The 24,376-nt window shown below is 37.4% G+C and overlaps 2 protein-coding genes across 2 annotated transcripts in view; both read left to right on the forward strand.

Moving 5' to 3' along the window:
* clint1b (clathrin interactor 1b) overlaps positions 1-2,658 on the forward strand; it is a 31,042-nt gene extending 28,384 nt beyond the window's left edge. Inside the window, exons 11-12 of the mRNA XM_052537546.1 lie at positions 501-675; positions 855-2,658. Of these exons, the coding sequence (XP_052393506.1) occupies positions 501-675; positions 855-1,198 (519 nt within the window). The 3' untranslated portion in view covers positions 1,199-2,658. The remainder of the gene's footprint in view (positions 1-500; positions 676-854) is intronic.
* A 1,878-nt stretch (positions 2,659-4,536) lies between these two features.
* LOC127942026 (transcription elongation regulator 1) lies at positions 4,537-24,331 on the forward strand. The gene is made up of 20 exons (XM_052537547.1): positions 4,537-4,827; positions 11,396-11,624; positions 11,745-11,918; positions 12,224-12,497; positions 12,677-12,922; positions 13,332-13,532; positions 13,657-13,757; positions 13,849-13,937; positions 14,030-14,190; positions 15,195-15,270; positions 16,354-16,489; positions 17,730-17,819; positions 17,904-18,022; positions 18,125-18,275; positions 18,427-18,591; positions 18,684-18,866; positions 18,964-19,143; positions 23,264-23,347; positions 23,432-23,532; positions 23,734-24,331. Exons 1-20 carry the CDS (start codon positions 4,778-4,780, stop codon positions 23,933-23,935), a joined length of 3,012 nt encoding a protein of 1,003 aa, XP_052393507.1. The 5' UTR covers positions 4,537-4,777; the 3' UTR covers positions 23,936-24,331.
* The last annotated feature ends 45 nt before the right edge of the window (positions 24,332-24,376 follow it).

The raw sequence follows: 24,376 nt of genomic DNA on the forward strand, positions 1-24,376 counted from the left end.
CTTCCTGTGAAACGACAGATGTCTGGCTGATGATGTATGCAGGACTTCAGGAGTGACAAACAATTTTAAGTTAGGAACAATTGTGTTCTGTATTTTGCAAGGCTGCTCTTGAAGTGTTGCCATGTTCACTTATTATAAGTGATGCTTTTAAAGCATTTTTGGGCTTGTTGTTTGGACTTGACTCATAAAACGATACAGAGTTAATAAAGAAGGTAGGAGCAAGTCGCTGTATTTTGGCAAGTGGCAAATTTTCAAGATATAGCCTTTTATTGTCTTGTTCTTATTTGCTTTTTTATATCAAGATCTGTTAGTTAGTTTTTTTTGGGGGGTTTACAACATTTTTAAAACTATGGCTCCATTTCTTTTAACTCTTCTAAAAAAAGTATTGTCTACCTTTTTTTTAAATGCATGTAAATTAAGTTTAATAGGGTATATTCTGTTGCAATTCTAAGATATAATTTCAGATATAGTAATTCACATTTTTGCTCTTTCTTTGTCAGACAATAGGGGGTCCGTTGTTTCCCCAGCAGATGGGATTACAGAAGTCAGGCGGGAACGTATCAATGCCTGCCACCTGGTCAGACCCAAGCGTGAACATCAGCCTGGATTTCCTGTCGGCAGGCCTGAACCCTCCCAAACCCTCACAGCCCACACTCAACACCATGATGCAGCAAGGTTAGAAATCCTAAACAAACGGTCACCATTGTAGTTCTTCTTTATATCTCCATGATTCTTGCCTTGAGTTCAGGAAATGTTGTTCTTTGAGGTAATCAACAGTAATCCAGCTACTTAGAATACTGTTACAGTCATGTATTATTCATTCATATTTTAACTGTAATATATTTTTTATGTAGGTGTCCAGCCACCGTTGAACATGGTCATCCAGAATTTCGCCGGAATCACACTGAATGCCCAGCCCTCGGCGGCCGCTCCCAGACCAGGAGTACACCCCATGTTGGCAGGGGGCACCATGGGAATGCCTCCTACTATGGCGACGGGCACCATGGGATTGGGCTCTGTGGGTACCGGAGGATTGCCTGTCAATCAAGGACTCGTGGGCATGAACATGATGCCTGCTGGAATAGGCCTGCAAGGTGCCCTCGGCATGCCCAGCATGGGGATTGGCCAGGGCATGAACCCCGCCATGGTGCAACCTAAACAAGATGCCTTCGCAAACTTCGGCAACTTTGGGAAATGAAGGGTGATCCACTCCAAGAGAGTTAATGGTCCAAATACACCTTCTCAAAGAAGGAGCTGCATCCAGTAAAATGGACAAAACTGACAAACCTAGCTCTTCAATCATTTGTCCTTATTCATTAACAAATACATACACACAAGAATGTTTTTCTTTCATGTGGGGTTGATAATCGAAGCCTGGCTTTTTTCTTTTTTTTTTTTGTAAATGATGCGAAGCATTAACTTTTGAAGGAAAAAAAGATGACGTGTGCTGTTTGGTACATTTTTCCATTGTCTGTTTCATAACTGACCTTTTTCCACCACGGCCCTGTTCACTTTTCAAATACGACTGATTTCAAAAATTACCTCATAATTTGCATTTTTCATGCTGTGATTTAAAGGCCGCAGGGGGTTGATATGTAAATATCTTGGTGTGCAAAAATAAATTATTTTACTCGCTTCTCAGATGGTATAAGATGGAACGATGTACCACAGGTCCTTAATATTTGCTCATGTTTTGTTTTTTTGGTTTAACGTTACAGATACACAGTCACTCCCTATATTCCGTTTGCACTCCAGCACCTGTTTCTGTAGATAAATAGGGTCAACTTTTGTTTTAACAGGCTATATCTGTAGATATAGTTTGAGTACTTTTGTGTAGCGAGCTGCCTGACCGTAATTTGAAGTGTGCCTGCCTGTGAAAAGGCCACGTTTTTAATAACACACGTGTGTGTGAAGGTTATTAACCGTACTTGATGAATCCAAAACTGTTTAGAGGGGATGTTACATGAAAAGAGAAATCCATTACATTCGACAGATGTTCATCTAATGTAAAGATTTCTGGGGGCCTATTTCCCCAAATTTGTCATCTGAAGCTGCACAGATCAGTGCTTGGGCGGTAGCAGGAGTAGTGTTACACTTTTCTAGTTACTACTTGAATTGGGATTTATAATGCCTCATAACAGCAGTCATATCCGTTATATCCTTGCATGTGTGTCGGTTTTATAGTTTCAAGCATTGTTGCTGGTCAGTGTTAACTTTATGAAATGTCTGTCATAGGATTATATGATGGATATGAAATTGATGAAGGCATTGTGAACCCCAAATGAAGTTTACCGGTTGTTTTTTTTATTTTACATTTGGTTTTGTCCATTTTCTCATTTGCTGCTTAACACTGGGCCCTCCATCAGGCACTGAGGCATTATCTTCAAAATGACCAAATCTTTATTTTACTACTATTTAGATTTATTCCATAGTGGTTTAGTTTCTTATTTTAATACTTAACATTATACAGAGAGACCCTGTGCATATATACATTGTCCTAGACATGGGTGAATCAAGTAAACACTTCTTAGTTTTTATGCAAATGTAAAGCGAAACATGAAATCGAGCACCTCTTTCATTATGGTTTCTTTTCAGATTTCCGTTTTTGATTTTACTGTACTGAGAAACTTTGTTTAACATTAAACGATTTCATCAAAAGCTGTCTTTGTGACTTGTATCTATACTTTCAACATTTTAATTAGTGGCTAGTAAAATTAATAGGATATTCATAAAAGTGCTTGATGGTTCACTGTCTTTAAACTTAAAATCAAGATGTACTTGTGGGAAATACATTTTCGTTTTATAAATTTGTGATTTCACCTCTATTGATGCCATGTTTATCAAAAATCGAATCAAATTTAATAAAAATAATGTAGATGATGATGAGCTCTGATCTGAAAGTAGAGAAACTGTATAAGTAGACAACGTATCTTAAATATCTTGGCATCTTAAGTACCACTTGATCCACTTTTCAAGAGAAGATGTGCTAATGGAGTTGGATTCAGCGATGTCTTGTCCTGTGGCTCCCTCCAGTGTCTACACCACGGAGAGTCACTGAAACCTATAAACCTACTGTATCATGTTTGATATTTATGACCACTAAATTATACACATTAACAAAAGAGGAAGAAAAAAATACGTTAATAAAATCTTCTACATGTCATTTGATTGATAGTTTATGCTTAAAAGCCCTTTTAGTGTAATTCTTAAAATGTCCATCTTCTGGTTGTGGTTCCATGTGATTCTTCTGTGAAATCTTTACTGATTTTTATAAAGTAAGTGTAATAATAACATTTCAAGATTGGAGATTTCAAGAGTATCATTTCAAGATTCAACACTTAATTTCTTTAAGATTCTTTACTTAATGAAGCAACTTGTTAAAGTGTTGTAAAAAATGTTAAAACGTAAATATGATAAATATCAGACTTTTGAGGAACATTTATTTGTACATCTCTGTCGTCACTGTATTTCATTCCATTATGTTTTGTGTCACTCGATTAAATGTCATCTTATGACAGTTATTGAGAGATATAGAGTGACAACTGATATGTATATGTATTTTATGTAAATCATCTGTAAATGTAAATACAGTCTAATACAAAAAATCTAACTAATTTACATTAAAAGCTGTCAGAAGTCTCCCTCCTCACAGACTCAAGAAGACTCAACAACATAATAATAAATAAAATAAAAATATATAAATAAATAAATCTACACCTTGGCAAAAAGTAGTCTTTGACCATGTATAAATATGTATCCAAACGCAAAACCTAATAAAAACATATAATTATGCCTGACAACACTTTTATCAGCAACTATGCGTATGTTACAGTTTTTCTTGATTGCTAAAACACTATAACCAGGCTTTTGAACTAAAATGTCAAAACCATAATGCCATTTTTTTTTTAAATCACACCCATTTTCCTGTTCTATAAACACTATTCCCCTGTCAATGGACCGTTCGACCACTGAATCCAGCAGTGTCCCCATAATATCAAAGTAGTGCACACCATTGATCAATGTTCTCACTAAAATATTTTCGCAAAGCATGACATCTGCATTCTAGCTGAAAGATGAATCTATAGCACTCCTCGCTGTCAGGAAAAGTAATCAAGCGCATCCACTAAATATGTCTAAAGAATATCATTTTTGTTAATTTCTGCGTAATGACTTTATGTATTCTCAGTGCTTATCTCCTCTAATGATAGTGGAATATATAGTGTAAATGTGTATATTAAAATCGTTCCTTACTTCATTACTTTTCTCACGCAGGAAAAATAGTGCGTACGCATGGTCTAGAATGTCCGTAAAGTGCGTACATATTTACGCCAAGTTTATTAATTTTTTATAAATCCCAAAATGTGCGTACAAAATTGCGTACGCAATTTCTATTCCTACTTTGTGCGTACGCAACGTTTATAAATAAGACCCCAGGTGTGTGTGCACCGTTTCGTGTTTTACGAGTTTTCGAGCATGGTTAGGCCCTCAAAAATATGATTAATTTAATGAACGAATGAATGAATAAACAGAGCAATTCCAAAAGCACCGCATGGCCAACATTGCTCAAACACTAAAATGTCAAAGTCTAGCTGAGTAATTATTAATTTAAACGTGTTGCAGTAGAGTTTTGATTCAATAATGATATAAAAGCATGACTTGGTAATGAAAATTTTTAATGTTCAGTAAACCCAGTCAATGACGTTTAAAGAAGCACGAGGAAGCCCAACAGGAAGTTTAGCTGTACGTACGTACGTTAGTGTGTTTAGTTTCTAGAGCGATGATGGCGGAGAACACAGACGGAGAGAGTGCTGGACTCGGGGAGAACAGGTCAGATAACGCTGAAAGGACTCAGTATCACACCACTAGATGTATATTCATGCAGAAATCAGTGCTTGTCTTTATCTTCGCTATGTAGCGAGGCGGTTATAGTGTGAGTCGGAGGGGGGAGTCCGCTGGCGCTGTTTAGCGCAGTTAGCATGTTTGCTAGCTTCATAAACGTTCTTTCTATGTTTATTTATCTGCTTAAATAGTTCACACGTGACCAGAAACGCATGGGAAGCAAAACTATATGCTTCGCAATAACATGCTAATCAACAAAATGTTTCTTGTTAGCAACTAAGTTAATGGCTTGTTAGCTGACGTGTTAGCTGTGTCTGGGTTCGCTAGCTATCTTTAGCCCACCGTCTTGTTTGCAACAATTAATCTTTTTATGGATAAGGGATGATTTTGCAGGCCATTGTGTGTGTGTGTGTTTTATTGCTTAACGTTAGTTATCGTTTAAATCAGCACTGAATAGAAAAAAGAAAACCGTAGAGATTCAGTTTAATGTTCACATCACTCGAAAACGAATTATGGGATGTCTAATATAAGTACAATTTAAGCGATTATTGAAAACTGAGTATACATTGAATTTTATTAAATCTACAAGTCAAGCTCAGAAAGCGAATTGCTTTTTTTTTTTGGCACAAAAAAGGTTGTATTGATGACAACTATGGTCTACAACCTTTGCAACCCCCCCCCCCCCCCCCCATCCCCCCCAAACCTAGGATGTCCAGAAAGGGTTAAAATGGGTTTAATCTAAATTCAAGGCTTGGAATAACTGAAAACTCAACTTCTGTTTAAAAGTGCTCAAAATTATAAAGGAGTGTGTGTGTTTTGTGTACACAAGAAACAAATATGTGTTTAGGAAAAGGTATTACAAATGTTTAATTATATTTGCAGTACTCCTAACACACTATAGTTTCACATTTGGTGCAGCCAGTGTCTAAACAAACACACACACACATTTGTTTTTGTGAAAAGTGGGGACATCCCATAGGCGTAATGGTTTTTATACTGTACAAACTGTATATTATGTCACCCTAAACCAACCCTCACAGGAAACTTTGTGCTTTTTTTCACTTTCTCCAAAAAAAAAAAAAGTAAATCATACCCATGTCATTTATACAGTTGTGTCCTGATATGTACACACTAGGGATGTCAAATTTCGATTATTTCCATGATCGATCGTCGTTTAAATTAACGATCAATTAATCGATTAATCGTTAACCATAATACTGCAAAATGCGTCTATTGTAGGCACGCAGTCAGCGGTATGACAGGATGTGCAAAAGCCACACACACACACACAAAACGCTTTCTCACTTGAATTAAAGAGGTTTTAGTCTGAATAAAATGCTAGTAGCAGGATTATAAAATGAATAGATGCGATTATGATCATTTGATAAAATGAAGAGAGCGCGCCATACTTTTGAGGTCATTTTACTTTGTTGACAGTTTCCAATCCCGCACGGAGAACGCTGAACGCGCCTCTTTAAATGGTTTTGTGGTGCTCGTTGTTGTATTTTAAAGCACAATTGCAATGTTTTCAACTGACATTATTGTATAAAATTATCCGAAATGTGGAGCGCGTGTGACTGCGCTGCACATTAAGTGAACTACATCGGCGCTGCTGCACCAAAACACAGTTGCTCGCATTAATTTGATCCTGCTGGATTCTGTCCTAGAAAATGTCAGATTTTTAAAAATCCGGCATACAGCGCATTAGATCGTGACAGTGCATGCGTGCAGACGAGGATGAGCGAGCGCGGCTTTGGCTAGATTTATTTGGAGGTTATTGCTCATGTCTCATTCGGCACAAATCGAAATGTTTCCATATTCGCAATGTATTTGAATGTTAAACTATTATTTATAATGTAAACTAGGCTTGTACTTAACACGCATTCGCATATAGACGGAAAAGATGATCCTCTTCATATCAGTGTTAATTTTGACACGAAATTTTAATTTAGTTTTAGTCTTGGTCTTTTGACTATAATTCTTTTTAGTTTTAGTCAAGTTTTAGTCATCTGATTTGTTTTAATTTTAGTCTTATTTTAGTCGACTAAAATTGCTTGGTATTTTAGTCGACTAAAATTGCTTGGTATTTTAGTCGACTAAAATTGCTTGGTATTTTAGTCGACTAAAATAAGACTAAAATCAATAACAGATTTACTAGACAATTTTTTACAGCTGGTATAGGAAACAAACTTAACCAAAATATAAAACACAAATTCAACTTTATTTCAACACAACTGTGTCTTTATTTCGATTCAAAAGCTTTTATGCAGCAACAAACACTGTCATGATAATGTAAACAATAACTAGCTGCCAATTGACCATCAATAAAAGAAAAATAACCTTAGGTCCAGGACCTTAAAGCTTACAGCTGAGCTGAACAATAAGTGCATACATTTAAAGTAAATATTTAATAAGTTGGCAGCTAGGTGGATAAAAAAAGTAACAAGATTTTATAAGGTATTCATTTGTCTAGCAATATTGTATGTTTTAAATACTACAATATTGCTAGATTTGTATGTATAATGATAGGATGTGAACATTCATGTTTCACATGACTAATATAGAAATATTTGTGATATTGTCAACAAGTAGAACATTATAAAATATACTAAACATTAGTATTAATCAAATGTATTTATCATGATATTACGTATTAGCATTGTGCTCGCATCTAATTTGAAGAAGGGGCTATTTTACAGTACTTTTCAGTTCGTAATATTTAATGCTACAACATCTACGCACTGCACTATTCCAATTTTGCTTAGCTCAATAAACAAAAGAACATCGTTGTAAAATTACATTTGAGAAAATGTCCGGGTGGCTCGTCTGTTAATGTCTTTTCAAATTAGTTGTGTTCTTGCCACGAATGAGCGCTCTGCGTGCTTTACACTTTGTTTTGTTCGTCGTCAAACGTGAAGTGAGCTGTGGACATTTTGTCGCTCTTTTAGACAGTAGGGACTTTAAGCAACAGCTGCGAATGGAACGGCTACAGCGACCGGAAGTTTGCCGTCACACCGCTGTAGCCAAGAACGTAAAAGTCACTAAGCAACGGTAAAACAGAACAGCGCAACGCAGCATTAATTCATTTATTGAGATCCCAAAAAATATATAATTTAAAAAAGCAAGAGAAGGATTGCTTTTGGCGTTAAATGACAATCTTTTGTCAGAAGAGGAGTTTTTAATATTGTATGATGTAAATAAGTCTAAAAACATAACATTTATTTACCTAACCTCTCACGTTGTAGCGACTCCGGCAAATCAGCTGTTCTCCCGTAGTAGACCGTTAAATTAGAACGTCACAAAGTAGCAGTTAAATTCGCGCAGGCGCAATACAATGCCAGAATGGCGTTGCCGTTCCACCAGAGGCTGTTGCTTAAAGTCCCTATCACCTCTTCGAATGCCGACTTCCCGGGAGCTCATAAAAACTGAAAACCTTCGCTTCACGTCTCAATAAGTCAGGCTCTGATTGGTTCTCTTCTCTCATGCAGTCTGTTCTGTTTTGCCGGTTCTTTTGCTCATTCCTCGCATCTCTCCCGTCTGCTGATTTGATTTTCGTCACAGTCTATTTTCGTCTCGTCCTTTATTCGTTGACGATAATGTCAATCAATTTAGTCATAGTTTTAGTCTCCATCAGTGCCTTCTATTTTAGTTTTCGTTTCGTTTTCGTCGGCAAAAATATATTCGTGACGAAAATAATGACGAAAATATTTAGTCAACGAAATTAACACTGCTTCATATGAGCAAAAACGTCCTTGGCATAACAGCAGAGTGGACCGGTATACTACGGTCTATTTAAACTGACCAGTGTAACCTTTTAATGTTTAGTTGACATTTTATTTTGATAATGAACAGACTGCGATGTAAGTTTGAATCGCTAGAATATACGTGTGCAGCAGGCTCCGGGGCGATCGAAACAGCTGAGACATTAAAAAAAATATATATTTTCCGCAAAAGTGTTTACTTTCATTTGTGCACACTCACAATAAAAACAGAAGATTTGTGCTCTTGTAAAATAAAGCAAACAAACAGAATGCGTTGTCATCCTTTTTTTTTTTTTTTTTTTGTGAACTTATGGAGCGCCCACACTTCTGTTTTAAATCCGTTAATCTTAATTAGCCTATTTAAGTCGGATATATTTCGCATAGCCTATTTAAAAAAAAAAAAAAAAAAAAAACATGAAAACAAATTGTTATTTTTATGTTGGGCCTATTACTTAGTAGGCTATACATTTTCCTTAAAGCATCCCATTTTGTCCCAGGGCTTAGAACCTGTGCCCTAGTCAGGTCCATGCAGAAACTTGTGAACGATGCTCGGCGTCATCGTTTAGTGACAGCAGTGATAGCTCCAGGAATGTGTCGGCCACAGCGCCTATTAATCGCTGTTTTGAATCCAGCAATTATTTATTTAGAAATGATAAGATCTGATTATGACAATTGTGGTATAAAAGCTTTGTTTATTAGAGGAATAATAGGTTAACTGGAAAATGTTAGATCGCGACTATGCTTTTGGACCCCATAGTCTTCATTTACGCGGCTTTGTTCTGGTTTGCCGGTTGGTCATGAATTTCCACAAATTCAGTATATTTAGGCATTGTTTCTTTTCCTAAATCTTCATCGTCTAACCCTCTAATTTCCCAGGTTTATTTTATTATCTTTCGCTTTTAATAACTGTTTTCGCATCTCTTACTGTGGTAAACATGGGAAGGGAAATTAAAGATTTCATGAATTAAGAATTCGTTCGATTTATTAATTTGTTCCCTTATTTCACTTAAATCATGGGTTATTTAGGGAACAAAATTAATGAAACATGGACAATTGCCACATTAATAATTCGTAGGAATGAATTAACAAGTTATAGGAATGAATAGACTGTCCTGTCACTGTGTCCCGCAGCCCTGCAAAGCGCACGATATAAAACAGTTATCTGATGAAATGATTAGTAACTACATTTCTATTGCATTTAATGTTGAAGAACTTTTATGTTGTTTCTATTTTAATGTACTTTAAAGTTTAAATCACATTAAAAGCTTAATTTGTACATTGTGAATGAATGATGATGCTTTTATATATCGTCACCGTCGCTCACAGCCGCTCGCACGTGTTCATCGATACCATCGATAGCCTTAATCGATTGCATCTCTTATAGACAATTAATCGATCATCGATTAATCGTTGACATCCCTAGTACACACACAAACTTAAGAGTCATTCACCTCAATAATTTCTAAAAAGTTAATAATACTGTATTGTTATCAATAAAATGTACACATTTCCTTTGCTCAGTTAACAAAACCAGATGCCCGTGCTCAGATCATAGACTGTATAAGGCTCAGATACACGCTGCCTTACAACATGTCTCCTCTCGCTCAACCTGTGTCCTGTGCACTCACAACTCTCTTTGTGCTCATGCGCAAGATATTAAATCTTTTCACACCTTTCTATTTATAACCTTTTCTGTTCTCATCTTTTTACTGCGTGCAGTGTGAACGTTCTGATCCATTAACATGGGCTCGAAAAAAAAGGCTACGCATCACAGACAGAGTGTGTGAACCTGGAGTTAGGCATATGCCCAGTCTGCTCTGTTCTCGCGCTCCACTTAGGTGCGCTGCATCCTGACTGGTTCAGATAGCATACTGCGGGACGTTGGGGCTGCGGAAAATTGTGCTATAAAGCAATTTAGAAATCGTGCACACTCAAATCGTGATTTTATTTCGATTTCGATTAATCGCACAGCCCTAGTCTGAAAGAGGAACAGAGTGGTGTGACAGACAGTGATGAAGCTTGTATGTGTTTGCAGACAGTACACCAGCCACGGACGGTTGAGACAGCTGACTCCACTGTGTGACCATCTCTCTCTCTCTCTCTCTCTCTCTCTCATGCACGCATGTGACATGCAACTCCACATTTGAACATTCAATAGCAAACTAATAACAAAACATACTTACAGTAGCTGATTCAGAAGCGCTAGATTGTCGTAGCAAAGTCAGAATTACCTCCTCTCCTAGGTTCACAAAATGGTTGTCGTCCATAAAATGCATTGCTGTTCTGTTGTAGGTAATCTTAAAGATTCCTAAATGCATCTACTTTTGGAAGAACAAATAAAGTGCTTTTGCTTTTGCCTAGAGACACACGGCATCTCCCTGACATGGCTGCTTCAACACTAACTGCTGTTACTGAAACCATGCTGCCTTTTTTTTTTTTTTTTTTTTTTGTGAACATTTGCTCGGCATTAGGCAAATATTTCCTCATAGTGATGTAGAGATGTGGGGCCGTGTTTGATTGAGCCATTTTAGGGGGTGTGGCAGAGTCTTAACTTTTAGAAAGAATCTCTCTTTGGATTTGAGACTTTACAGATCTTCTTTATGCACCAAGAATTTGTAATAATCCAAAGAGAAAGGACAATTTTAAATTGCATCACATGACTCCTTTATGGTTTCTTCATATCTTGACTAATTCTGTAGTGTACTTTTGTCGTTTAACTTTTAGTGTACAGTGAATATCAAGTTGAGGTTTTGCACATTGGTAATTACTGATTTTTGTAATTTATTTTACCTTAGGATGGTGTTACAGCAGGCTTTACATTTTCATAGCCCTGCTCCACCACCTACCACAGTTTTGCGAGGACCTCCACCATTACTACGACCCCCGCCTCCACCCTTTGGCATGATGAGAGGACCCCCACCACCCCCTAGACCCCCTTTTGGCAGACCACCGTTTGACACCAATATGCCACCTATACCCCCACCTGGAGCTTTGCCCCCACCCATTGGACCCCCACACCTGCAGGTAGGTGCTATTACAGAAATATACAAAGGTAGGTGCATATGTGTTCCAAAACTACAAGAGATTGATTGAAAGTCATTTTGAGATATTTCAATCTCAAAAATCCTGTTGTGTTTTTCGCAGAGGCCACCGTTCATGCCCCCACCAATGGGTAACATGCCCCCTCCAATGGGTAACATGCCCCCTCCTCCTGGTATGATCTTTCCACCTGGAATGCCTCCATCGCCAGGAACTGGATCGGTTTCAAGCATGACTAGTGAGGAAATCTGGGTAGAGAACACCACACCAGAAGGAAAGGTAGCAAGCTGACTTTTAAATTAAAATAAATATAACTGAATAATACGCTTCTTATTAAAAAAAAAATTGTGATCTCGTTTCAAACACCCACTCAAACTTTTTCTTAAATGAGTTTTGCCTTATGTCTCTTAAACCTTTGATAAGTACAACCACAGCCGATATAAAAACTGATGTCTATGATAGCAATAAAACTTGAGTAAGTCCTGGGTACTTCTGGGTAGTGGGTGGACAACTGGTCAACCACCCTGACGCAATCCTAGTATTAGCATCCTAGGACTTTTGAAATATTCCCACAACTCTTTCAGGTATATTACTACAATGCTCGGACACGTGAGTCAGCCTGGACCAAACCAGAGGGAGTAAAGATCATCCAGCAGTCGGAGCTCAATCCTCTAAAGGCAGCTCAGTCCGGAGGAGCTGCAGCAGCACCTAACACCGCTGCCTCTACTCCAGCAAGCAGTGCAACTACAGTTGTGTCCGAGCCGGTCTCCATTCAGAGCCTGTCCCCCACCTACACCCTCAGCACCAGCCCTGACCCCAGCACCAGTCCAGCCCCCACTGCCTCTCAATCCTCCACCAGTGAGTGTTACACCCAGAGAGAAGGAATTATGGGTCATGTAGCGGCCTGTTGAGTAGAAATTGGATAATTTATAAAATTGAGAGTACGCATGGCCAATATGATACGTTTTTAATTTTTTGTTTTAATATTATCTTTAATCACACATTCATTCTTTCTCTTTGCTTTATTTGTCCTGTAGCTGTTTCTGAGATGCCTCCAGTGGCCTCCACACCTCCTGCAAGTGTAGGTGTGACCTCTGTTGCCGTGGTCAGTGTTCCTACAGTAACTGCTACAGTCACTGCAGTGCAGACAATGCCGCTTATGCATCAAAGTCTCCCTCCTGGCCTGCCCATGGCCCAGCCGGCTCCTGCAATCCCAGCATTTCCCCCGGTCATGGTACCTCCATTCAGAGTGCCTCTACCTGGCATGCACATCCCACTGCCTGGTATGTAGAAAAAAAAAAATGTAATTCTAAAAATAAGCTGAGTTGCCTAGTTAGTTTAGCTAAACACCAGCAAATGTAGAGGTCCTACATTAAATGTATAATTTATTAACTCAACCAGTAGATGGCGCCCTCCTCTTAAAAAGTGATGTGAACAAGGTGCCTACACTAACACTCAGTATTGCTTAGTATCAGATTTAAGTTTTCTGAGGGTAATGTAGAGATAATCATGAACAAAAAATTTATGTTACTACTAAAATTAGTCTGTCATATATATATATATATATATATATATATATATATATATATATATATATATATATATATATATATATATATATATATATATATATATATATATATTAAATAATATTGTTATTATTTTATTTGCTGAATGCAATTATTTTTAAAGGTATGCTCCCAGGGATGGCCCCTCCTCTTGTACCCATGATGCATCCCCAGCTAGCTATCACTGCATCTCCTGCATCTCTTATGGGGGCTCTACCACTTCCGGAATGGTCTGAGTACAAAACAGCTGATGGGAAGATGTATTATTATAACAATCGCACTCTTGAATCCACCTGGGAAAAACCTGCTGAGCTAAAAGAGAGAGGTAAGTGAGGCACAGGGACTCTGGTCTTTTTTGAATGATGTTTACTGCACCGACCATTGACATCGGCAGTTCAGGTTAGGCACAGTCCGTGTTATATTCAGAAACATTTTATTTTTCTGAGCAGATAAGGACCGTGACAAGGCTAAAGATGGCCATAACAACGATTCAGTTTTAAAGAATATAGACATGGAAGCCAAAGCGGACAACTTTGGCATTTCTAAAGAGGTAAGTGTAAAGTTTGCAGGTTATTTAAATTGTTTAAAGCAAACTTTTAAGTACATAAACAATATATATTGTTAATATTTTGTTTTTGTAGTTGCCCAGGGAAGAAGAGATGACAGAGGAAGAAAAAGCAGCACTAAAGGCAAAACCTGTCGCCACAAACCCAATTCCTGGTACTCCCTGGTGAGCCTTTTTCTTCTTCCGTCCCTCAGTGATTAAAGTCTGCAAGTTTGTTCAAAGGTTTAAAATTTTTTTTTACATGTATGTGTTTTTAGGTGTGTAGTCTGGACTGGAGATGACCGTGTGTTTTACTACAATCCCACCACACGACTGTCCATGTGGGACCGACCTGAGGAGCTAGTGGGTCGTGCTGATGTGGACAAATACATTCAAGAACCCTCCCACAAAAGGGGGGTAGATGACAACAAGAAAATAGGTTAAACCTTCTGTGACACTAATTTGCACTGCATAAAGTTTCATATAGTTTGTGAACGAATGCTGTGTCCGAAACCGCTCCCTATCCACTATATAATGCACTATATCGTGTGTCAGCCATTTTGTAATGCTGTCTGAATTCTGAGTGAATGACTTCATTCCCTACATTCGTCCACTACTTTTTACCCACAATGCATTCTGATTTCCATTTTCTGGAGCACTATTTCCCACAATCCAATGCGGAGTAGTGTCGAGCTGGAAACGAGAGCAGGAGCAGCGCGTGAGTTAGGAGAGATGACATTTACATCTTTATTATTTTTGCTTTAAAGTTTATTTCATACATTATATTAAAATGTTATGTAGGCAATAACTCAGTTTAATATTTTACTAATTTACTGAGGTGGCATCATTGTTCACTTAAAAAAAATTGATAATTTGGTTGAAAATTTAAAAATGTTCATTAATCACAGTAGTGTATACATTCTGATGTAAAATTTACGGTTGCCTGAGGTCTCTCTACAACCATCTGAACTGAAAACGCTGCTTGAGCGAGTGTCAAGATACTAAAAATAATAAATACTTACATTAACACGTTCATAATTTTGTTTATTTTTGTTCTCAGTATTTTAATAGTATTTAATGATTTTGAATATAAAAACATTACAAAAAAAAATTATTATATACCATCAACGAAACCACAAAGCTGACACGTTGGTATGTATAATTGCAATATAGAGTAATTTAGAGTATTATTGCTATTAATATTTTCTAAAATTAGGTACATGTTGTAATGTTTTTGCAACAGCTCCAAGTCTCACGTGCAATGTATACATCACCATCTGAATCTGTTCACTTATTTATTCACTCCTTCCTGATATAGTGAACTCAACTGCCATACATTATATAGGGATCAGTGAACGAGTGTGCGATTTCAGACACAGCACATGATTCTTTGTTGAAAGTAACATAGCAAAAACAAGCATAAATCTTTTTTTCTTATTGCAGGTTTCAACAAAGAGGATATCGACACAGCCATAGAAGACACCCTGGATGATGAGCCTTCTAAGGCTAAGAAGAGAAAGTAAGTACCAATGGGCCACAACAGGAACCATAGGGGGCCGAACACCCGGCCCTGCAGAACACCTAGTTTTAGTATTATATGGAAGAAACTACAAGACATGAAAACTTTATTCCTTGTCATATGAAGGAAATGGGGCTGCTTCCGTTCAAGCGCTGAGTTAAGACATGTTGACTGGCCCATTTTATGTCACAATTAAAGACATTTTCGGCGGCAGTTATTTTTTTCTTCTTTTTTTTTTTTTTGTGCACCCAATGCTGACTTTGTAATCTTTAGTTTGGGTCTGTGAAAAGTGGTGACTCCATAACATTTACCAAATCAAATCAGTCACTGTTTCCCATCAGTGCCCTTCACGCCTGCCTCCCCCTGACCCCAAACAGTGGTCCTGTTGCACTGGGGACTATTTTTCAGGGAACGCTTCTAAGCTCTGGCGATGCCAACGTGGGCCTCCAAGGTAACCCACCTCGTTTGACCTCTCTTTAGCCTCCATTAGGCAAACCCCAGTGAGCCAATCAAAACGTCAGTTCTTCAGTGATGTGTTTTGATGTAAAAAAACGTTTTGGGATTTATATAAAAAAAAAAAAAAACTGAAAGCAAAAATACGATTATATTTGTATTTGACATCTGTTCTAACTTACAAAACGCAAATAACCCATTGATGCGCAGATTGCAAGGATAATGCAGTGCTTACACTTTGAACACCCTTTCTCAAATTGAAATAAATTAGTGTAGTATGGCTTTCAAAATGTAAAATGTTGAAACATTCTATAAATGAAAAATGGTTTAATTATTATATGCCGATAATTAATTATTAAATTTGACAAGTCACAATATTTATGTTTGAACAGTTTCTAGAAGTCTAAGTCCTTAAAAGGAAATGGATTGATTGTAACCATTTTTTATATATATATAAATATATATTTAAATCATTTGATAATCTAATAAATAAGTTTCATCATAAATCATAAATTTTCAGAGATCTTCTCCGATTTTTTTTTTTTTTTTTTAACAAGCATAGACGGCAAAAAAAAAAGGGTTCTAAAACGAAGACGTTCTTCCTTATACTGGTCCTCTTCTCCCTGACAGGACGGACGGTATGAAGGAGGCTGACGCAGAGAAAGACGTGGCCATGGAGGCCGAACTGAAGGCTGCTCGTGATCGGGCCCTGGTGCCCCTGGAGGCCCGCATGAACCAGTTCAGGGACATGCTGCTGGAGAGAGGGGTAAAACACTTCAATCCAACGCAATACTCTAACCAGCTCTGTAATATTAGACACATAAATCTGAATGGAAGCCCACCAAGGTACAATCTTAAGTTCATTCTTGTTATTATCATTTTCAAATATTATGTAATATAGAGTCTTAAATTTCTATCTGGTCTTTCTGTCACTCCATTTATTTACCTGTCTTTTCTGAATTCTGAGTGAGGTCATGTTAGATGATTTGTGCTTGACTATAGGGATGGGCGGTATGACCAAAATCTTATATCAGCTTATATATCACAAGTTATTTATCACAAGATCTTTATGCTGGAAATTCGGGGAAGAATATTTGCAAATGTAATGAGCTTTGATATGTCTGAAATCACTTCATATATGCCTATTAATGGTTTCCCGCTTTAGTCCACTAATTTGGACCAGTGTAAGTAGTTAATGGAAACTGAATATGCTGGAAAGGCTGAAACTTTTGCGTAGTTTTTGCTTTGTCAGCTTTGTCTTTGTCTTCCCACATAGGTAAATAATTGGAAACTAAATATTCTTTTGAGTTATAGAGCAATGTTTTACTAAACCTTTATTAAACTCAAAGCTTCCACAAAGAAAATGAAAATTTAAGTGGTAATGTAGTCATACCACTTACTATACAGCTCCTCACCAAATAAATAACTTTGTTGGCATAGAATATTGATATCAGTTGAATTTATATTGTCCTGGCAACAAGATGAACACTTCAACAATTTTACAGTATTATAAATACAATAATGTGTAGTAAACAGTCACACCGCCCAGTCCTACTTGACAGTAGTGTTTGGTGCCCTCTCTTGTCAATGTTCATACGAGAATCTCTATCTGTCAACTTTGAATAAAACTCTTTGGTCCTAACTTATTGCATGAAATTACAAATAATTACCAAAGAAGAATGTACTATTGGATTGTGTAATAGTCAAGTATTTTGTATTGCTTAATTCTGTTTGATCACATTAAAACATTTAAGGAAGATATACATATTTTTTTTTACTTCTGTGTCTACGGGTATTACAAAGTAGTAGTAATTGTTGGTGATTGTAATTTGACTGATAGAGATTTCAATTGTGTATCATTAAATGTTGTAAGTTCAATACAAGTTAAGCTCTTTAAGTCACTCCTATATGATGTTTATTGATTTACTTGAATTAAGTGTTGTTTTATGGTTTTTTGGGTAGTCTGTTCAGTGGTAAGCCAATTTTTGTCCACTTCATACCTGCAGGTTTCAGCCTTTTCCACTTGGGACAAAGAGCTGCACAAGATTGTGTTTGATCCTCGATATTTGCTGCTCAACCCCAGAGAGAGGAAACAGGTAAGAAGAGCGTTGGACATTTAGTGGTTTGCTGAAAGAGCAGAAGTAGGCAGCTTTGTCATTTTTATCTCCATCACTGTGCAGGTGTTCGATCAGTACGTGAAGACTCGTGCTGAAGAGGAGAGGAAGGAGAAGAAGAATAAACTCATGCAGGCTAAAGATGACTTCAGGAAGATGATGGAAGATGCCAAACTTCACATGAGGTGTGTTGTTTGTTTCAGTTAGGCTTTCTCTATGTATTTGCACTCAATAAAGCTCTTGTCTGACCTTCTGAAGTTGCCACTTATTTTCCTTTCACCTGTTAGGACCACATTCAGTGAGTTTGCAGCAAAACACTCTAAGGATCCTCGCTTCAAGGCCATTGAGAAGATGAAGGACAGAGAGGCCATATTCACAGAGTTCATGACAGCCTTGAGAAAGAAGGACAAAGAAGACTCCAAAAACAAAGTAGAAAAGGTCTGTCACCGGCCTCCCTCAACCACCCAGAAATGTCCACTTGAATCAACAGGAAGTTACAAAGTTCTGTTGATAGAATTGAGGTTGAATTCCACTATATATTCGGTCAAGCCCTGACAAATTAAGTCAAGTTGTGTGTTTCTGGCTGCAGGTGAAGCAGGACTTCTTCGATTTACTGACAGACCACCATGTGGACGTCTCTCAGCGCTGGGGCAAAGTGAAGGACAAGGTGGAGACGGACCCACGCTACAAAGCCGTGGAGAGCTCAGCTGCTAGAGAAGAACTGTACAAACAGTATGTGGAGAAACAGGCGAAGGTTAGAACCGTGTTCCTGGTCTTATTGATTCATCTGGAGGAAACTCCCAAGACCAGAAAGATGGGTTTAATATAAGTGTCTGTGTTGTGTAGAATGTGGACGCAGAGAAGGAGAAAGAGCTGGAACGGCAGGCTCGTATCGAGGCCAGTCTGAGGGAGAGAGAGCGGGAGGTGCAGAGAGCTCGATCTGAACAAACCAAAGAGATTGACCGAGAGCGAGAGCAGCATAAACGAGAGGAAGCTGTCCAGCACTTTAGAGCACTCATGTCAGATATGGTCAGTGCTGGCACACTCTTAACAATGATTACATCTCATTGTACATTGCTTTAATTATATATACATTTTGTCATTTTTCATTATTATTCACACATAGGTTAGGTCAACGGATGCTTCCTGGTCAGAAACGAGGCGCAATCTGCGTAAAGACCACCGCTGGGAGTCTGCTGCTCTGCTTGAGCGACATGAGAAGGAGAAATTGTTTGAAGAACATGTGGAGGCTCTTACCAAGAAGAAGAAGGAACATTTCAGGCAACTGTTGGATGAGACCTCCATGGTGAGACATGGGTTCAAAATCACACAATCACATAACAACAACAATAAATATAGCTGCAAGCAGCAATTATGGGGCCAAGCACTCCAACGGCAAATGTAGGAGCTAAGCATGGCATGGAGCATCACACCAAATGCATTAATGAGCAATAAGAGCAATTTTAGGATTATTGTAATTGAAATGGCTAAAAAAAAATCATAAATACAACCTCTAGTAGTATGATTTATTGGCTCATCAAGATTGACCAGTAGGTGGTGCTATTATCAAAAGATTTGGTGTACTCTGTGTGACTTTTCAATGACACAAATAAATTTTGGTGTCAATATGCAAAAAGCATTGCAGAGATACAGCCTCATGTCATTTTGGCATTGTGCCTTAAATTCGTCGCTGTGGTATGCGAAAACGGTTTTGTCTATCGACACAAAATCCATAACTTTGGGTCAACATAGTCTGAAGATTATCTGATTCGATTTTGGTGAAAACCGGACCTACGGTTGATGAGGAGTTCGAAAAAGTAGGTTTTCAATATAAATCAAAATGGCGGACCGGAAGTTCAGCTTACTATGGCATATTTGGTATCTATGTTATCGGCATAAGCCAGGGAATATTTTGAGCCCAGATTCGTTGCAATAGGCTAATGCATTAAAAAGTTAATTGCAATTTTATAAGTGTAATTATTCATGGGTAATGAATGGTTTATTACTCTTGACCAATAGGTGGCGCTGTTACCAAATTTTGACAAGCTTTGACATATTTGCACCAAACTTTGTATGTGTCATCGTCACCTCACACTGACCATGCCACATACAAAGTTTGGTGCAAATATGTCAAAGCTTTGCAGAGATACAGCCTCAAATTAATGTTGGCACGCTTCCAGCAGATTCGTTGATGCGCTAAATGAGAACCGTTTCGTATATCGACATGAAATCCATAACATTTTGCCAGGAATGTCTGAAGATGATCCACGTCAAATTTGGTGAAAATCTGACTAACGGTCTAGGAGGAGTTCGAAAAAGTAGGTTTTCAACATTAATCAAAATGGCGGACAGGAAGTATGGCCAATTTTTTCATAATTGGTATCAATGCTCTCGGCACGACACAGACAATATAGAGAGACCGTTTTAATTTTAATAGTCTAATTTATTCAGAAGTTATTAGCATTTTTGTGATATTTCATTATAACTCTTGGCCACAAGGTGGCGCTGCCACCAAACTTTTTGAGTACCTTCTGGGCATGGGGCCGAAGATTTTTGTCATTTTTGTAACGATACAATAATGCGTTAAAAAAATACAGCATTTAGAAACATAATTCAAAATGGCCGACACGGGAAAATTTGATATCATTCGACTCAACATGACTCAATGAATCTAAAGAGACCAGTTGTGTGATTTTTGGCCAAACCAATCAGAAGTTATAAGCCAAAATATGCATTTTTCATATCTCCTGAACACTAGGTGGCGCTGTTTCGAAACACTGCAGGTAGTCTCAGGTCATGCTTATTATAACACACACCAAGTTTGGTCTCGATATGCCAAACCGTTGCCGAGATATAGCCTCACGTGTATTTTTGAGTGCTTTTCGTCATATTTTTTTACGCGTTATTAGAGAACGGTTGGACGAATCAACTTGAATTCCATAACTTTTTGCCAGCATGGTCTGAAGATGATCTGAGCCAATTTTCGTGAAAATTGGACTAACTGCCTAGGAAGAGTTCGAAAAAGTAGGTTTTTAGAAAAATTTAAAATAGCGAAAAAATTAAACCAAGCATTCAGAGGAAAAAAGAATTTCCATTTTCTGGCTTAGGGTTCAAAAGTTATTAGCATACAAACATTGAAAGTTTGGACAAGTGGTGGCGCTAGAGAGTAGGAGTTAGAGACTTCAAATTTGCTATAGTTAATGTTGGGACTGTCCTCTATCAGTGTGCCAAATTATACAACTTTCCCGCAATCGGTTCTATGGGCTGCCATAGACTCCTAGTCGGAAAAAGGAAGAATAATAATAAGAACTGGAACAAATACAATAGGGTCCTACGCACCTTCGGTGCTTGGCCCCTAATAATGATAATATATATTACATAGTTTCTTTTTTTTTATTCTAATGCATTTTATAACAATAATAATAATAGGAATTATGATTTTTCTTATATCATTATATAGAAATTAAGTATATAATCTATTAACAACAATTATTGTATAATGTTGTTGTTGTTGTTATATACTCTGTCCTCATTAGAATATATATTAAACATAATTATTATCAGGGATGCACCAATGCCATTTTTTTCAGAATAAGTCTAATACCGATACTTTAATTTTTGGTAATTATAGATACTGATACCTGTTTTTTCACAGCATTTTATTTATTTATTTATATAGTGGGTCCAGAAACAAAGAGGTGAAGATTAATGTAAACATGCGTTGTGGCGCACACGCGTATCCCTTGAACACAACAGCTATGAAATGATGAAATGTAGGCAATCTAGGTGTGAGACGGGCACCAATGGTCAGAAAAATTTTTAGACAAAAGAATAATGATTAGCAGTAGTTCATAGTCAAATATCATGTTTGCAATACAAAAGAAACATAATATTCTCATAATCAGTCCTTCATAGGAAGTGAATGTCTCACAGTCTGCAAACTTTAGCTTGATGTGGAAAAAAAATATTAGTCGGTTTGTTACTTTATTTCATTAGTGTTCATTTATTATATTAAACTGGATAAATTGTTACACCATTTTATGTGGTGTCATGATTTACTTTTGATAAAAACAAAGGTTTATTATTGTATGCTTTTTTTGGCATTTCATTTATTGTATACCCTTTAAATTAGCTTATTGAAAGAACAACAACAACAGCAGCAGCAGCAGTATGGTGCAACATTTATTTGAAACATTTATTTGGTACTTGCTACCTTTTACTCTTTGCTTTCATTCTTTTCATGGAAACATTACGATGTTTCTCTACGTCGCTTTTTGCACAACTCTGGGATGGCAACATCAAGCTTCGTTGCAACTTCTTTCTAGGAATTAATGCTTTCTCTGAGTTTTTAAAGTCTCTCCACGAGTGATCGTACAGGTGCAGATATATCAGCTTTTCGACACTCCAGTGTATTCATGTTGCTTTTGACTAGGCCAGAGATATTGTTCTCTTTTGCCTGACCTCCATTGAATGATGAACGAACTGGGGGGGGGGGGGTTTGCATATCAAAGAAGGTGGAGTTTCAGAACACACCCACCGATTGCATAATCGCCACAGACCAGTAGAAACTCGAAGGTGTTTACGAGCCGAAACGATGTTTGCTTTGGTCCGCTGTATCGAACTACCGAAGCAAACTCAAAACGAACTTCATTTCAGCCTGATTTTGTTGGAAATGACGTCATATCAGTTCGGTCTTCGATTTAGTTTGTAGTATATCATTTACGTTTACGTGGACCCTTACTTATTAGTAAAAAACAAAATATACTTTGGTCTTTACAGCAAGCTAAACATGCAAAGCACGCACAGGTTTGTATTGGTGCAGAACAAGGCCTTGCGCATCTCACACAGTCTGCCAGTTTCACCTTTGCTTTAAATAAAGTCATATATGCTTGACGTTTAAAATGTTGTTTATAGTGAAAGCCCTTATAATTTTTGTTTGTTCTGTAGTTATGATTTAGTTTTAATCCAAATGCGTGCGCTAATGGAGCGAACAGAAATCAAGATCATGCAACAGAAATGCGCACTCGGACTCACTCTCTCCTTACCATGAAGTAACTTTAGTAACTTGTGCATTTTACTTGCTTTTGCAATAAATGAATAAATGTAAATTAATGTACCTTACTATAAGTTCTGAAAATTTTCCAATGAGACAGTTCAGTCAGACCTTTTCTCTTTAGTAGATGTACAAAGAAAAATATTTTTTGTATTTTTACTAGACTTTTGAGCTTTTATAAAGTACCAGTAAAAAAAAAAAAAAAAAAAATCCGTGGTCAAATTTAAATTAAATGAGATTTTAACTTAACATTTTTTTTAACTTTACGTATTTTTTGATTATTTGATCATTTCATTATTTGATCCTTATGGTATGTATCTTTGGGTTATCCATGTGTTCATGCTGCTTATATTATGTAACTATTTCATCATAGATCACCCTAACAACCACGTGGAAGGAAGTGAAGAAGATCATCAAAGATGACCCACGCTGCATCAAGTTCTCCAGCAGTGATCGAGTGAGTTGAGTTGTTTAGATGACATGCTGCCTTTTTTGCCTTGTCATCAACATCAATGATTTCTGTCTCTCTCATCTCTTCTAGAAGAAACAACGGGAATTTGAAGATTACATAAAGGACAAATATATCACAGCCAAAGCTGACTTCAGAACTCTCCTGAAAGAAACCAAATTCATCACGTATAGGTATGCACCTTCCTTTAATTTTCAAAACTTCTTGTCTCTTGAACCCTGTATGACTGAAGAATGTACAAGGGAGAGCAAATTATTTTATTTTAAAGTTAAAATGTAATTAGCCCTATTAGGAACATGATTATCATCTAGTTTTTTAGCTTTCATTTTCTAAAGCTGTTGCTGTTGAACTCTTATGTCATTTTTTTTCTGCAGATCACGGAAGTTGATCCAAGATTCAGACCAGCACTTAAAAGATATTGAGAAAGTCCTTCAAAATGATAAACGTTTCCTGGTCCTAGACTGCGTCCCAGAAGAACGCCACAAACTCATCATGTTCTACATTGAGGACTTGGACCGCCGGGGACCCCCACCTCCCCCAACTGCCTCAGAACCCAGCCGCCGCTCCACAAAGTGAAGCCCTAGTGGACCTTAGAGGACTGAGCATGAGCCAGCCATGCACTCATCATAGCACAGTGTTAATGACTTTTACTTATGAAACGTCTGTGTTATATACTCAAACTGTGCAAGATGATGCCCACTAGTTGTAGGCTAGCACAAGGCAAATTGTTAATGTCAATCTATGAACTTCAGTCGCCAGGCAGGGAATGCATTTGTACATGTTACTTGCACTTGGTACTGCAGCCTCTTGTGAGAGTCTTGTGGATTATCAGTTGTGTCAGGCTGTTAATCCAACAGGCAGAACATGTGCAGTACATGTGAAATGTTTCTTAAAGTGGTTTAATTTGGACTTGTTGCTATATTTCTGTATGTGTTCAATGGAAATAAATGCAACCTTTTTGTTTTTTAGCAATTGTTGTGATCTTGTATTTTTCACAGGCCATGAAATCAAAGAATA

Source organism: Carassius gibelio, chromosome A21 (assembly GCF_023724105.1).
Source record: "Carassius gibelio isolate Cgi1373 ecotype wild population from Czech Republic chromosome A21, carGib1.2-hapl.c, whole genome shotgun sequence".
NCBI lineage: Eukaryota > Metazoa > Chordata > Actinopteri > Cypriniformes > Cyprinidae > Carassius > Carassius gibelio.

Coding starts and splice junctions, on each gene's coding strand:
- LOC127942026 (XM_052537547.1), top strand. CDS start 4,778: ATGATGGCGGAGAACACAGACGGAGAGAGTGCTGGACTCGGGGAGAAC. Junction 15,271..16,353: donor TCTAAGGCTAAGAAGAGAAA/GTAAGTACCAAT, acceptor TCTCCCTGACAG/GACGGACGGTATGAAGGAGG. Junction 23,348..23,431: donor AGTTCTCCAGCAGTGATCGA/GTGAGTTGAGTT, acceptor CATCTCTTCTAG/AAGAAACAACGGGAATTTGA.